Here is a 17,461-nt window from a genome sequence, read left to right as displayed (position 1 = left end):
GTGCTAATCTTCTCAGGTCAGCACGGGCTCACTCTGGCAAGACACTGTAATAACTTATTTAAAAGGCAGCTGGCTTTTATAAATGACCCGCTCCATCAACTTTTAGATTTTCATTTTCAGAAATGTATTCCCTTATCAAAATAATATTTGCTATATATAGTAAGGGCTCACTTATACATTTTCTGTAACAGAGGAGACTGCTGAAGTGACCAGGTTTGGGAGTTACTGTTCTTTGCTCTCAATTCTATAAGACATTCAAGCTCTGTAGAGACAATGAGATAGATAACAAGAATGCCAGGTAGGTGATTTTCATTCCATGAAAGCAGTGGTTGGCAAACTAACATCTGTAGACCAAATCTGGCCCAAGGCCTGTTTTTTTTTTTTATAAATAAAGTTTTATTGGAACATAGCCACACCCATTTGTTTACTTACAGTCTATGGCTGCTTTCACACTACAAGGGCAGACTGGAGTAGTCACCACACAGGCCATGTGGCCTGCAAAGCCAAAAATGCTCACTCTCTGGCCCTTTACAGTGCAGGCAGGCCAGCCTCTGCATTAGAGAGCAGTAGTATTTGTCTTAACACCTGCTTGGATCATTTTCAGTTAGGGGCTAAAGGAATTAGAGTCATAGAAGACATCTGGCTTATTTAAGGCATCTGGCGGGTTCCGGCAGGTATAAAGATAGAAGAAAATATAAAAAGACAAAACACTAGGCAGCATCTCTAGGCAAGAACTTCAATGAATTGAACACTTACTGACCACATCAAAAAACCAGTCTAATAGATACAAAATTATCATTTTATGTCAGGAGAAAATTTCTCATGTTGGCAACAGTACACGTCCTGATGACTTCCAGGTGACTGGCATATTATATCCACCCTGTGATGGGCCCACTGGGACTTCAGCAAACACGCCTGTATCTCAGTTTAAAGTTCCCTTTCCCTGACAACTGTACGAGAGGAAAGATGAAGAGGGTGTACCCAAATGGAAGAGGGTGAGGCTGAGGACCCTGTGCCACCCTGTGCCCAGGGGTCAAAACTTTAGGGGAATGACCGGCCACTACTTGGGCTGCTTTCTGTCACAGTGCTTGTCAAAGCTCAGCTGCACTGCAGCCTCCATGGCCTGGATCTTGGCAGCATTGTCCTCATACAAGTGCTTCATCTCAGCCTGGTGCCACTCACCTGGCCTCTCCGTCCATTGGGGGCTCCAATGACTGCCGGGTGTTATAGTACAGGTCACGGTCGGCGTTTATGTAGTTGTCCAGGTGCTCCGCGTCCAGCTGCTCCTGCCGCCCTGAGGACGAACATGAACGTGAATGGAAACACACATGGGTGCACCTGTGCACACAGGAGGGGAGTGTGGTGAGGACGTGCTGTCTGCAGCCCCCTGGGGTCCCTCACTGTTCCCTCTCCCACTGTGGAATCAGGGAATCTCCCACTGTGCAGCTGAGATGCTCACTAGATTGTGATGTGTGACAGGCAGATTATTATCTACTTACTTATGAAGCTCACTGTTCACTTTCCAAGCGGTTAACATACACTGATAGAAATGGCAAAAAATTACAAGGTAACTTGGCACTCCAAACTTCCAAACCTCTGCCTCGAGCCCTGAAAATGCAGGAGAAAAATGAAACCACTCGGGGTTCTCTTTTTACATCTATGCGGCCTGCCCACAACCTGCCCGGCTAGGAACAGCTAATGAGCTTGCTTGGTTTCAATCACTGCACAAGGCCAGCATGGAAATGAAAAGCTTCCCGGAAGGTCCAGTGTTGCAAGCAGCAGAACTTACCACCACAAATGGGGTAGTGAGGAAAATAAAAATCACCCCTCTGGAAGAGGTATTGATTTTAGGTAACCTGGAAGAGAACAAGTGCTAGTAGCTGCAATGCAAGGACGCCGATCCTTCCACAGCTTCAAAACACAAATCATACCAGGCAGCGGAAGGTTAAGTGATTCAACACTTGCCGAAGGTAAAAGGGTGAAGAAAGGGCAGTTTTGCAAATGAAATTAAGACCCCCCGCCCCCCGACTTCTAATCTTCTTGCTGTATTAGCAAATCTGCAATAGTGGGTTGGCTTTTTCACTATGGGATTTGACTTTCCACTTCACAGGTAAGCCTAGGTTAAACTGCAAGTGATGTAGTTACATACTTTGAATCTTACTAATTTAAATGGATTCTTATAAAGCAAGAAATATTGATTCAATTTATTCTCCTGTGTACATTTTTTACTATAGCAAGTCCCAATATCGTAATTTTTATTCTTATGAAAACAGCAACATAAAAATATCAACAAAGCAATGCTGCATAAGGTAAAATTTAGCCAATTTCTGTAGATTTTGTAAGCGACTCTGCCAAGAAGAGAGAAATTGGTAGAAGAAAGCACTTCTGTAGCTACTATGGCTACCAAGAGAAATGCTACCAGATAAGGAGCAAAGATGGCTGCAGGGGAATGAAACAATGCCATAAATCATTCTTTCCTGGTTGGGCCTCTCTCCACTAGTACCTGGAAGGGAACACGGTAGTGAGCTAATCAAGTATGAATGGAAAGATATTTATAAGGCTATGCACAGTCACTCTCATAAATCCTCTTCTTTATATATAAATGTCTTAGAATATCTACAGTTTATTTTTACCTAAGGAAGTAATATATGGATGAGCCAAATGACTAGCAAACAGAATAAATGCTGTATAACTGCTACCTCATCTGCAGAAAAGAGATGAGGCTGCCTGTCTGTGAAATACAGAACTAACCCCAAACACTGGCCTGACATGCAAATGAATGGGAGGTCAATGAGCAGTTGTTTCTACATTTTGGTCTTTCTGCCACGTTTGAAACACCAGCATATAAGCTGTTCAGTTCTCAGGGGTGTTTAAATTCTATGCCCCCTAAGCTGAGTTCTGTTGGAGTGGTGTGGGAGTAGATGAATGGGGTCCTAATTAGCCAGAGGAAATGGCCATTTCTAGACATATCCCTGACTTCCACGCTACCTTCTAAGGAGAGAAAAAACATCAAATGGAGGGTTAGAGAAAAGTACCCGACTATTGCCGCGACTGCTTCTTATTGCCACAAGACGCCTGTGTGCTCCTGGCGCCGAGGCTGGGGTGGAAGCCCCTCTGGGTACGAGCTTCTCCCTGGGAGTGTCTCTCTTCTCCTGCCTCTGTCCTGGGATGATTCAACTTGACTTTGAAGGAAAGCTTAGATGGTGCTTTCAGGAGGCAGAGGAAAGGTGACCCAGGACACTGGGTTTTGGGGTGGGCAGTACAAACTGGTAAGATGTATTCAGTCACCAAGAGCTGGCACAGGAATTTCACACTCGCCTCTGCCCAAAATCGCAAGCACAGCACTTCCTAAGAAGCCTGACCAGAAGGGGAGCTGATGGCCCTGACGGGGCTCTCCAGGACGGCTGGAATTTGACTGAAGGATCCCTTCAAGGACTACTCTTTGAAGGCCTGGCTTTCCCGAATTAGCACAACAGATGCCTCTTCCACCCACGAGCAGCCTTGGGCATGTCACCAATCCTTCAGTCCCTTCTGTGTCTCTTCTGCCTGGGGGAGACCATGGCTGCTGGGTGTCCCGAAGCCTCTGCATTCACGGGGCAGAGTGCATAGCCAGACGTGCCTGGGCCACTGTCCTGTTACTTTCAAATTCATCCCAAGACTATAATCAGTTTCACCAACAGCTCTAGTGACACAACAGATGTTCAACTTCCTGTCTGAGTCTCTGAGTTTTGAAGTTTTAACAGACACTGGGATCTTGGCTATCTTAATAAGTGTTGTTCTCTGCCATTAAGATATGTGAATTTCTCCTTTGTATTTCTGCATCTTTTTCTTTTCCCTATAATTTAAAATGTTTAGAATCATAGTTCTTTTTGCTATTCTTCTGACAAAAACTACCTTACAGATACTAAATCGATATAACGATATGTCGAGAGATGTTTTCTCTTACTGCCATCTGTGAATGAAACACCATGTCAGCAAGGCAGCCTCAGGTGACAATGAGGCTGTGCAGTTTTCCAAGTCTGCACGCAGCGCGTGCTCATGGGTCACTGCCACAGAATTTTAGTTCTCAATAAAGTTCGTCCAGTGTAAGACTGAAAGAATAAAAGACATAGCCCTCTGCCCGCATTCTCCATTTGTATTTCATTTCCATTCAGGTTTCCTCATGAAAATTCAAGGCCCAACCCTTGTCCCCTCCCTGCCTCTGGAGATTTGGAGGTTTCATGGTTTCCTGCATAGTGGACAGTCGCCCTAAAACACTGACCTAAAGGGCGAGATGCCTGTCATCTCTACTGACAGACCTGCTGTCGCCTGTGAGCTGCCCTGCGGGGGTCATTTACGGGTAAAGGGCACTGTCACCTTTACTTACTTCTGTACCCCCAGCCCCAGGAGGCAGACGCAGGGCCTGACACAAAGCAAGTGTTCAGGAAATGATTGTTGAATGAATGTTCGGACAAAGGCCATACATTATGGGAGGAAAAGAGGAAATAACTCTTTTCCTTCCAGATGCTCAAATCTCAAAAGGAGCTGGGTTCCGCGTGGGTTCCTCAGAGCCTCCCAGGCAGAGGGGCTGGGGGGAAGGGGAGGACCAATGAGTTGGGGTGGAACCCTGTTCCCTTATATTCGAGTCGCTTTGCCTCCACTTATGCAATTAAAATTAAAAAAAGAGTTCTAAGGCCACACTACAAATTTACAAACCAGTCACCTTAAGACCAAATGCCCTCAGACTGGCTGTGCACTGATGGTCACAGCTGGTATCTGAAAGCACTCTAGCGCGTACTGACTTAGGAGACCAGGGGAGCCTTTGAATGGAATATCTGAGTTTGAAGGTGTCTATTTACTCGGCTTCCTATTTTTTGCTTCCTTTTTGCCTCCCAGTGAAAGAAAGGATTCTCAATCACCGGCAGTTTTTCTTCCTGTCAAAACAAGGTGAGGACTCAGCCAACCAGACAGAGAATCATCTGACCGAAGGGAGCAGAGAAGCACGAACATCACACTTCAGACACAACTGAACAGTTGCCTTGTCATGGACAGTTTGGTCATTTTTATTGAAAAAAGCTGTAGGACTCAATGTTACCAAGCACTTTGTTCTTACAGGGTATTTGGCCAAGGCAATTTGTTTTAATACACCTCTAATTCTCTTTTAAGATTCATCCCAGCTTTAAGACAGGGTTGTAGTAGATTGAACGGTGTCCCCTCAAAATTTGTGTTCACTTTGTGACGTTATTTGGAAATAGGGTCTTTGTAGATGTAATTAAAGAAAGAATCAAGAAGAGATCATAGTAGATTAGGGTGGGCCCTAAATCCAATGAGAGTCATCACAGAAAAGGACGCACAGAGACACAGGAGAAAGCCAGGTAAATACGGAGGCAGAGATTGGAGTGATGCTGCCACAAGCCAAGAGCACCAGGAGACACCAGCAGATGGAAGAGGCAAGGCCCTAGAGCCTTCAGAGGGAATGCAGCCCTGCTGACACCTTGATTTTGAACTCCTAGCCTTTGGAACTGTGAGAGAATAAATGTCTGTAGTTTTAATCCACCAAGTTTGTGGTAATTTGTTACAGCAATGCTAGGAAACTAAGATAAGGGTTAATATGTATATAGTGTTAAAACAAGAAAAATAGTATATATTATTAAGGAAAAACTTTACTGGATTCCATCTGGGTTTTGGATACATAATCTTGATATTTTTCACTTCAATCTATAGATTTACATGATGTTACCAATGTAAAGAGTTCCTTATAGTGCATAAAAGAAAAAAAAATCATGGGAAGTTACTGGGACTTTACAGAATCTTAAACAGGAGGAAAAAAAATCTATTCAATATTACTCCACAGATAATAAGCCCAAAGGCAGAACATTTTGAAGGACAAAGCACTAAGACAGTGACTGTCTTCCCTCATTTTTCTAGGACCAGCATGTCTTTCTGATTACATTCTCCGCTATACTGCCAAAAGTAATGATTGTAGCATAATTGAGGGAAAGTACAGACTTGATTTGTCTCACAAACGCCTCATTTCTGGCCTGTCAGCAACCACCTAGAACACAGGCGCTTGCCAGCAGAACCAGAGCCATTTCTGATTGGTCTTCTCTCCTTATCTTGTGTCCCTTGCTCCAAGACAAATGCAATCCCAAAGTTAGTGGACACTCAGCATTTTCACTTTTATGACAAAAGTGCATTTACAACCCTCCCTTACATTTTTCTATGGCCATCATTTAAAGCATATCATCTCACCGGCTGGTTTTGTGCACTTCTGAACATTTGCACTAGATGAAACAAACACACATGGCGAGATTGTGCTCAATCAGTGCAATTTCACACTTCAACCTCATTCACTAAACCAAAACAGCTCACTAAATACTGGGCCATAAGCCCTGCCGTATCACCTAGGCTTTCCGTAGAGAGTATGCTGAGGGAGAACCAGATGGGTTTCTAGCAGACTGACTGAAGGCTCACTGTGAACACTGGAGTCTAAACCTTCCTACTAGGGTGGACATGACATAATGGAGCCAGTTGTTTCTCATCAAAGGTCTACAAATGACATCTGGGCCCCTTGGTAAGAACAGCACTTGGAGTGTCTAGGTGGGGAGTGAGTGGACTTTCCCCTTTCTTTCTCATTCTAAATCAACCTATCCCTCAAAGCCCAGTGCACACTCCACTTCTCCACAGCTGCCCTGTGGTGGCTCCTCCTCTGACTGCCTAGGTCACTGGTTCTACCCCTTACGTGCTAGGTGATCACAGAGCACACCATGCATGTATGGATGTTCTTCTTCTATGTATTGTTCTAAATTTGATTTTGTCTCCTCTTCCCAGTGGGGTTTAAGCTTTTTGGGAATATGTCCCTGTTTTGACCCAATATCTACCCCCAAAACACAGATGAAAAATATCTGATTGGCTCAACCCCGAGGCATGAGTGGCAATATTTGTGTCACAGGGTCTTATTCTCTATCAGGTATGATAACTCACGCTCGTTTTCCCTCTAAGTATTCGGAATATAACTTGGCAGTCTTCGTTAATGGCCATTTATGACTTTAAAATGATAATTTTCTTAACCTAATAATAAACATTTCTCCTAAGAAATAATTGAAAACACAGATGACCTTTAAAACTTTATAACTGTCTACTTTTTTATAAGTAATGTTACCATGGAAGTTGTAAGTAATGGAAATATCTTGTTAGGAAATGATGACATATAATATAATCAAAAGCATGCTTGCTCCCAGTGCACAAAAGGAGTTCTTATCCTACTTAAATTGCTATCTTTGATATATGTTAAGTTAGATACTACATGAAATATGAGTAGCTATCATAAACAAGAACATGCTGTCCAGTCTGAAGGAGTTTATCACAAGAAACTATTAAACAAGACTCAGATAATGATGAATTGTATAACCTGTATGTTCCTGTGGAAGTGAATAATACTGAAAAGTTAAATCTTTCAAATTTAGCTATATTTTCCTTTGCTAATAATATTTTATAAAATCCTGTTTTCCAAATGGTTCATGTTCAAAGTTAAATTTGCCTTTATTAAACAAATAGCTTCTAGTGATTTCAAGAACAAAATAAAAAATTTTAACCAAGTATTCACACTACCAGGTCCCTTATCTCTTTATTAAAGCTTTTCCCAACTGTGTGTGTAACTAACCCTCCACGAAAATTCCTAGTGAAGGTGACAGATTGGCAAGCACTGTGGGCATTCAGATTATTTACATATGAACTCCGTCATTCATTGCTGCTTGAAGGAACACATGTACATCCTGTACCCACCAAAAGTGCTGGTGAAAAAAATATTGCCAGTGACCTGCTGCCCACTATTTTCTATTGGTACAGGATCAGGCGATGGCAGCATCTTCTAATAAAGACCAAGTCTTTTTTTTTTTTTTTTTTTTTTTTTTTGCTTCTGCAGATACTTTATTTATTTGCTTCTATCAAGTGCCTGGGGTACAACTAACATTGACCAAGTCTTAATAGATGAGAGTCTGACTCTAATCTAAGCCCAGCCTGTTCTCACCCTCACCAGACAATTCTCACGTCTCGAAGGGACCTGCTAATGCATTCAGGGGAGACAAGCATCACAGAGACTCTAGGACAAGTAGCTTTGAACCATGCTGTAATTACACATTTTAAAAGCACAGAGAATCAGGACTTGTTGTGTTTAGTGCTATTATTAGGAATATGGAAGTGGGTTCATTTTCCCCGTCCACATATTTTACTACATTTATCATGCAAGAATGTCCTTGAAACAGAACTAAATAAAAACTGTGTTAATGACTAAATTTGATGGACACCAAAACTTTAATTCCTTCATGTTTTTAATGTTCTAAGTCAGTTTAAAAGTTTGAAAAGTGCTGCCTAGAACAGAAATATGTGACCTTTTTGAAATCACAGAACATCTTTACTAAAAAATACAGAATCTCAAGCAAGCACTAATCAAGCCAAACAGTACCAGAGTAAAAACAACTGGTGGTTAATAATCCCTGCTGAAGGATGGGTTACTAGCAACTAACCATAATAACAAATATTTATTGGGCACTGACTTGGTACCAAGTACCATTCTATGACCTTTCTCCCATTACCTCATTTAATATCCATAATTACCATCCATTAATTAGAAGTCCCATTTCACAGTTGGGGAGGCTGTGGCACAGAATGGTGAAGGTAGGGGGCCCACAAGAGGATGAGAACATCCAGCTAGTGAGTGGTGGAGCGAGGCTGGAACCCTGTGATTTGAGCAGTTCCACCACAGCGGCCTCTGTACACTGTCGCTAACAACAATGTCAATATTCGGGAGTGAGGGTCAAAATGGAGGTTGCAAGCATTTTCGTAAAATTCCCTTTTGCGATGGTTTGCTACCTAGATCATGGTAAAACAAATATTTAACACATTTTCTTCGCAGAGATGACAAGACCTGTGTGGTTTACTTTATGTCCCCATCACAGACTGCTTCTGGGAACAAAGAAAATTCCCTCAGGGTGATTAAGTTTCCGAGGGCTGCCACAACACAGTACCATACACAGGATGGCTTAGAACAACAGAAATTTATTGTCTCACATGTGGTTCTGGAGGTCAAATGTCCCACAGAATCAGCACAAGTGTAGCACTTTAGGGGTAAGATTTGCCAACCTCCGATTTCAGCCTGGTAATTAATACTGAAAGACTTCATTTATTCATTCAAAGCCAGGCATGACTTAGCAGGTAATTTCCATGACCTTGTTTACTTACCTAGAATTCCACCTGACAATGGCAAGAGGAAGGAACAGGGATGGTTGTTAGCCATATCCGTAATGGAGCTGCTTATATTTTTTTCTTTGGTGGCAAGGACACATTTCATTATTTTATGTTCATTTCATTCATATCCTTTTTTTTTTTCAGTAACTCAGGATCATTTTAAATGAGCAGATAATTCAAAATGGTTTCTTAGATGACTGGGGTTTGCTGCCACTCTTAATTACAACTTTCATCATAAAAGTATCAATCTCTAGTGGGAAAAACATGTCACTTTACCTTCTGGTAAGGACGACAGGAATAAACCCTATCTCCATCAAATTTTCTTTTTCGAAAGCTGTGACAAACAGCATTCCAACCAAATGTGGACATGCTCCAAAGCCTACTCTCCTTCATTCATTGTATGAGGTCTGTCCGGAAAGTATCTAGCCATGTAATATGAAAAATAAGAGACACTTATTGAAGAAGATCCAAGATACAAGAAATATTGTACATAGGACAATCATACCTCAGTCCCCTTCAAAGTAGGCACCTGGGGACCTCACACAGTTCTCCTAGTGTCTCTTCCACTGTTCAAAACAGTCTGTAAAATCCTTTGTTGGAATCTCCATCAGCTGCCTCATCCTATTTTCCTGAATCTTATCGATGGTCTGAAATCTCTTCCCTTTCAAAGGTGATTTTAGTTTTGGGAAAAGCCAGAAGTCACAGGGCACCAAATCTGGGCTGTAGGGGGAGCTGATTTGATGTTTCGCCAAAAAACTCTGCACAAGACATGATGCATGGGCAGGCGTGTTGTCATGATGAAGCTGCCAATCACTAGTTGCCCATAGCTGTGGCCATTTTTGTCATATTGCCTCTCTCAACCTATGAAGAACACTGAGGTAGTACTCCTTACTGTTTGGCCTAGAAGAGCATACTTGTGATGGGCAATACCTTCCCAATCAAAAAACACAGTTAACATGGTCTTGATCTTGCTGCCACTTTGCTGTGCCTTCTTCGGGCATGGAGAACCAGGCCACTTCTATTGGGACGACTGGGCCTTCACTTCTGGATTGTAGCTGTAGACCCACGATTCAACTCTGGTTATCAGGAAACTTCTTGAGGAAATATGGTTCATTGGTAGCGGTTTGAAGCAAGTCATTAGCAAATGCAGCACTAATCATCCGAATAGTTTCCGTAGAGGAATGTTCAAGCTTAACATAAAATTTGATGCAGATTCGTTGCTCTACTCATTGCTCTACATTTTGAATGCTATGGTCACACAGTACACATGCTCACTGAACGGTGTCCAGCACCCCACTGACTAGTACAGAGAAGCCATCATTGTTCACACACATGCATACCAGTCCACTCTCCTTGGCTGCCAGGTTACATCAATGTTGCACAAACCGTTCTCATTATATTAACAGTGGCTGGATACTTTCTGGACAGACCTCGAATACTTTTAAATTAGACTAATAGTTGTTTCCTTTGTATGTTGTGAAAAACAGTAAAAGTTATTTCTGGAGATCAAGGAAAGGTATTCTATGTGTGCTAGAAAGTACTGTTTTAAAAAATACTTGTTTGGATATACTTTCTAATATGCATCAAAGAAGTCAACAGTTTAATCAAAAGAAGGGAAGTCAAAAAACCCAAATGAATAGTTTAGTGAAGAATCACAGGCAAAGATAATAAAGGACATGACACTATAAGCCCATTGCTCAGTTCCTGGCACCCAGTGGAGATCAATAAATGCTAGCTCATCGTTAGGACAATACAGACAACTTAAGATGGAAAGCCAACTCCCATTCTCAGGCTTCTATGTTTCCTTGTTATTAGAAAATTCTAGGTGAAATGTCATAGAATTAGAGTTCACTAAAAAAAATATTGAGACTGAATACTGGTTACAACAGAGAGAGAAAAGCATTTGTATATCTGTCAGAAGTACTTAAAATAGAAATGGTCTGGTGAATTTTAATAGTAAGGAGAGCACAAAAAGCAGTTTTTTGTAGCAAGGTAGTAAGAAATTTATAAAAGAAAATTCCTGCTTTCTGCCTGAAGATGTAAGACCTTTATCATGATTCTCTAACCCCAGGGACAGAGCCTTGATGCAGAATCAAACAGGGAAGTTGTAAGTGCTGGGCATTTCACTGCTGGGTTTAGGTTCACACTGATCTCTACTCTGAAGGGAGCTATTTAAGATTCGGGAGCTCTGTAGCACCAGGAACATCTCCAAGCCACATCCCAGATAAATGGCAAGAGTATTTTAGGAACCTAGCAGTCTCAGGGACAAGTCCTGGTATAGAGGGAGAAGCATAGAAGTGCAGTCAGGCAGAATTGGTTTCAATCCTGACAGCAAATTACAAATTGTGGACCATGGAACCAGGCAATTAACCTTCTTAAAGTTCACTTTCCTTACTTGTAAAACAGGTTTAATACCTTGAGGGACTGTTGTGTAGATTAGGGAACATACACACACACGTGCTCCATGTGATAGAATGTATAAATAGTAGAAATACTATTAGGATAAGCTTTGTTCTGGAACTAAAAATACGTCCTATACCAAAACAACTCTGGAAACTAATTGCTATGGTTTGTTTCACGTTGAAATCTGATCCCCAATGTTGAAGGTGGGGCCTGGTGGGAGGTGTTTGGATCAAGGGGGCGCAGATCCCTCACTAATGGTTTGGTGCCATTCACATGGCGATGAGTTCTTTATTAGTTTCCCTGAAAGCTGCTTGTTAAGGAGCCTGGAACCTCCCTACTCTCTCTCTTGCTCCCTCTCTAGCCATGTGATCTCTGCACACGTAGGTTCCCCTTAGCCTTCTGCCATGAGTGGAAGGAGCCTGAAGCCCTCACCAGAAGCAGATGCTGGTGCCAGGCTTCTTGTACGGCCTGTAGAACCATGAGCCAAATAACCTCTTTTCTTTATAAATTACCCAACCTCAGGTATTCCTTTATAGCAACATGAATGCACTAATACATTACTAAAATTGAAGTGCAACATCACCATAGTTTTTCCAGGCTTAAGACTGGATTTGGAATATTACCTGGACCCAAATGAAGAGTTATAAAAAAAAAAAAACTTTGTATAATAGGGAAGAAAAAAAACGCAAAAGTCAGGGCAAAGAAAGAGGACGCATGAATAGACAGAGGCCTGAACTTAGGTCACTCTTCTCTGTGCCTCTCAGTCTCTGGAAAGTACTGGTGGAGCTCCTCCGTGATTTCCATATTGCTCAGGTCGCATCCTACCTCCCCATCTGACTTGGTCTCTGTCTCCTCATCTTCAGATGAAGCTTGGTCTTCTCTTGAGGATGCCTGGATCCTACTGCTGTCTTGTGGCTGCTGCACAGACCTTCCAAAATGTGAAGAACTGCAGTGGGAGTCCTGCCAGGCCACGTGATGGTCACAGAAGGACTGAGGTTATCCAGCCTCATTATTGTAAGAGCTTTGGGGAAGAACTGCAGGAGGGAGATACCATGGAACACTGAAATACGATTCCAGGGCCTTCCTGTAGGCGTTCTGGTGGCTTTGCATCCAAGCCATTGCTTGATAATAATGTTGCCAGTATCTCGCATACACTGGGTGGGAATACCAAGACTCAATAGCTTTCGATGTTGATGCCTACAAAATGAAAGGAGGATGAGGGTAGACACCAAACAGTTCATCCCAGGAGAAATCTTCAAATGTTTGGTCAACTAGCCAACAGAAAATTACTGAGTATCTGTGGAACACCTACTCTATATGAGGATGCTACTGGGCCAAAAAAAGGTGTAAGACACATCTGTGTACACACTGGGCACTAAGTTTATGCATACTTGCTCTCTGCAGGACAATTAGTTTAAGGGAATGGAGGATTACAATGTGGGGACAGAGGCTAATGATCACTCTTAGAGAAGATACAGGGAGAGATAAGGATCCAAAGCTCATCATCTTGTCCCTCTCCACCCACTATAATTAAACCAGTTCCAAGTGAGAAATAGCCTGCTAAAACCATGCAGACTGATGAGCATGACAGACTTTGGTTCCTCCCCTTCTGCCCCCTAAACTAACCTGCTGGCCTGGACCACCTCTCAATGCCTGGGACAAGAGATGTCTAGGAACACACTCAATGGTGCTTTTAGTTTTAGTTTTCTGACTTATTTCTTCAGTCTTCTCCCTCATGGAATGAGAACACCGAGACTTTAAAGACTAAAGGATATCTTTTTTCCTTAGGAGTTAAAAAACAAAACAAAACAAAACAAAAAACTTACCTTCACTGCCATCTCTGATTGTGGAAGTCCAAATGGGCACTGACACTAGGAAAGAACCACCACAGTATGAACATCTGATCAGTACAGCTATGTGGTATTTGTGGCTATTTTGTGGTTTGTGAAGCAGCTCCTGGGCGGTTGCCTCTTCCCTGTACCATGTCTGATCTTCATGCAACATATCTGCAAGACCCTGGCACCTGGGTCATGAACTTGCGGTATGAAAAGAACCCATGTGATCTCTGCACACGCAGGTATGATTAAGTGAGTCAAAGGACTCTGCATGGTTTTGCGTTCAATTACTTGTTTCCCTATTGAAAGTGAAGTCTATGAAAATGATCATATGTTTGGTATGTATACACAAAATAATATACAGAACATGAACTAAAAATGTACAACTATTACTTTATTTACTAATCCTTAACCCATGCCAATGCCTATTCAAATTAAACCTAGATTTGAGTAGAATACATCTTTCCAACTGATGAGAAACCTCTGTTGGGTCTTGCCTTAGGTTTGGGACTTGGAGAAACCTCTTTAAATAAGACATCTCTTCAGCCTCAGTTGTGCCCTGGCCTTTAAGTCCTCCTAATGGGCCTTGTTTTGGTTTTGATTGCAATACACATCACTCAGTGAGTGTGTGACACCACACTCTCCATACCTAACCACCCTGCCTCTTTGCAGGAGGAGAAACTGTTCCGTGAAGACTTTCCACAAACATAACCACATAGATTGCCTTTGCCAAACAGCATTGCTCTACTGAGATTTACCCAAATGAAATTATGGTAGAGATCAGTACATACTTGAGTGCTAAACTGTAAGGTGCAGCCTTTAAGTGGCTAGTGCACTAGAACCAGGTTTCATATTTCTATCACTGAAATATGAATAGCTTCCTGAAAGCCTGTAGCACTTAATGACATTAAAGTGAACTCCATGTGTGTTGTAATCAAATTTGTTTTATAGATTAATGAGTAGCAAATAAATTAAATTAGAAAAGTCTAGGAAACATCTGTGTCTTCTGGAAATTAAGAGTTTTGAGTCCAGACTGCTCTGTATGCCTCATAAGGCATACTTAGAACCAGGTCAATGTAAATATCAATTATCCCAAATTGGGAAGTCTGATAGCCTCAAATACGTAATAAAAACCATTGTGATTGAACACTACTGTACACTAAATCCTGTTTTCACTTAAAATTGGGAAAATCCAGCCTAGCATTAAAGGTTGCAGCACCAATATTCTGAAAATCCATGAGGTGGCTAAGAGATGCTCCATTTTGCAGAGCTAGAAGTTTAGGCATGCATGATAAAGCAGACTGCCATTTAAGAGGTTCAAGGATAATCCATGACGTCCTCCAGGCTGCTCAAATGCCAATGGCTGTCATTAAAAAGAGGGGAGAATATTAATTTGAGAAGAGGTTGCTTATGACTTTGATCCAACAAATGATTTGGTAGAAGAGCTGCCATATTATATTTTCTGAGATCACCCAGGCACACCCTGGACACTTTTGCAAGAAAGAAGCCAGGAAAACCAGCTGAGATGACTGAAAAAAGCCAGTTCCAGCTTCTGAACAAGAGTCAGTTCAGATTCAGCCCAGTGTGCCTACTATCTATAAAAAACATTAACTAATCAGCTAAGGTGCTAGACCCTTTTTAAGACTCAGGCCATTAAGGAAAGATGAATTTATGTTACTGAAGGCATGCAGGGAACTTTGTAAGTGATTTTGTTTTGTTTCAATTATGCTTTCCTCATAGTTTTGGCCACTGGGATACTTATAGTCAAATTTGTTGTCATCCTCCAGCAAGTTTAGAGTCCTGGGGCTGTATGTAGAAAACGCTTATTTCACCCTTGGCTTTCTTATTTTCTCTTCCCAAACTCCACAACCTATTTGTAATATCCTTTTACATTTTAAGTATCTTTTAAATTCCTAAAATCCTATAGATATTCAAATTAATCAATCTAAACAACTTATTTTAATAATTATAAATTAATCTCTCAAAAATAAAATAAGATAAGCTATAGAAAAACATGTATAAAGGAATAGGAACTTGCATAGACCTTTATAATTATTTTTAGTTTAGCATTTTCAGTATTATTCTTGTTATTTTATGCCAGCAATTTTTTTCAATGAAGGGTCAGATAGGAAATATTCTAGGCTTGTGGGTCATATATAGTATTTGTCACAAAGTCTTCATATTTTTTTTCTTAAAAAAAAAAACCCAAAACACACCAAACAACCCTTTAAAAATGCAAAAACAATTGTTAGCTCCCTGTAAGTACAAAAAACAAGCTGTGGGCTGATTTTTCCCCCCACCCCTGTTTTATGTTAACATATTTTTAGGGTGTATAGACTCTGCTTTTAATACATTGAGCGCCCTAACTATTCCTCACTTCCCACTTGGAAATCAGTGGAGGAACTTCTCATTTCTCACGTGTTTCATAAATTATTTTGCCTGGAGTAAGACTGGTGGAAGCAAGAAAACTGTGGTTATGACCAACAGTAATCTTAGTGACCAGTTCCTAATATTTGGGGGAAAAAATAGTCTCCATGACTGAATAAGGAAATGGGACAATTTCTTAAAGATCTACATAGACATTTAAAGACTTAATTAAAGCCATAAACAAACAAACACCAACAAAACTTCTGCAAAACAGTATCAATCAACAGGGCTTAGAAGGCACATGCAGTGCCAAGATTTCTGAAAGCAGGACAGAGTTCTGAGCATCCACTTCCTGGAAAGAATGCATATTTTTCCCTGCTAAGCAATTAGTTAATCAGTTAATATCAGCTGCCGAGGGAAGAAGAGAGCCTCCTCTAAAAATGGGTCCTGTTAACTTTTTAAAGCTCGTTACTTTCTCTACACAGAGAGCTTAAAGGTCTGCCTGGGTTTCTGAAAAGCCAACATTAAAATAAATCTGGATAGTCTAGCAACACTTTCAGATACTACCACCTCTCAAAGAAAAGAAAGCTTATGGTTGCAGCAGATTTAAATGCCCTTTCAATGGTCTTTAATTTTATCTTTAATTTCCCACCTCCCATGTGAGTGTCTCCTGCTCTTTTAAGGCACAAACCATGATGCACTGAAGAGCAACTCCTAATGGGCTGGTGAGCTGAAAGAAAAGAGATTGGCAATGTCAGGGGAGGCTGGGATCGGCAGCTCTGCACACCCAGCAGCCCTCCCCAGTGAGCACAATGGCATAACAGTCACCACCCAGCTGAGCCCAGGCGAGTACAGAGCCCATTCATTGTCTGTCCTCAAACGCCAAAGGAAGGAAGAAAACGGGGCTGAGGTCATTCACTAAACACTGATGAGGCCTAGAGGCAAGACAGAGACTCTGAGTCTTCAACAATATATTTTCCCAGATAGCCTCCCTTAAAAAATTGTATTTACTCTTCAGTGCAAGGTATAAAAACATACCTTGAAACATATATTTTTAATGTATATGTATAAAGAACAGATAAAAACTTTGTAGTTTGCAATGGATAAAATGTGACTATTTCCATCATGTTACCAAAATATCCCACAAATAAGTAATGTGGCTTTGAGTGGTAGTAACATCACACATATTCTTTTTATTGCATATTTATATTCTTATAAATATAGGATCTAGGACATGTCATAGCAACCAGGTAAATAAAAACATAAATTCCCCTGAAAACTATAATGCAGCCTCTGTAATTAGATTTTCCTATCTTCCTTTCCCACTAGAATTCTAAAAATTAAATACATGAAAACTCATCTGCTTTCATTTTTGCATAGAAATACATGAAAAGTCAATCATTAAATAAGTTACTCTGGCCAAAGCCCTGAAAGTGGAATCTTTCCTATAAGGCTCCCACTGATTTGGTTCTCTGAGCCCACCAGCTAATTTGGGGGATCTAATTAGGCCTACAGTACATACCATTTCAAAGTATAGGAAAGCGGGTTAGCAAAATGAATGAAGGTGTGGTGAGAAATCTGAATTACAAAAATTGAGTCATATATGGTTCTAAGGAATCTTTCTCTGTATA

General features: G+C 41.2%; 1 protein-coding gene across 1 annotated transcript; it reads right to left on the bottom strand.

Annotated features, from left to right (window-relative positions):
• Nucleotides 1-1,033: 1,033 nt before the first annotated feature.
• Nucleotides 1,034-16,745, bottom strand: GEMIN8 (gem nuclear organelle associated protein 8). The gene is given in 6 exon segments (XM_069464317.1): nt 1,034-1,198; nt 1,200-1,338; nt 12,374-12,825; nt 13,455-13,501; nt 16,486-16,556; nt 16,558-16,745. Coding segments are annotated over 6 exon segments (1,062 nt in total).
• Between the last annotated feature and the right edge of the window lie 716 nt (nt 16,746-17,461).

This window comes from Eulemur rufifrons, chromosome 30, assembly GCF_041146395.1.
Source record: "Eulemur rufifrons isolate Redbay chromosome 30, OSU_ERuf_1, whole genome shotgun sequence".
Taxonomy (NCBI): Eukaryota; Metazoa; Chordata; class Mammalia; order Primates; family Lemuridae; genus Eulemur; species Eulemur rufifrons.
This window is presented reverse-complemented; position numbering and strand designations above follow the sequence as displayed.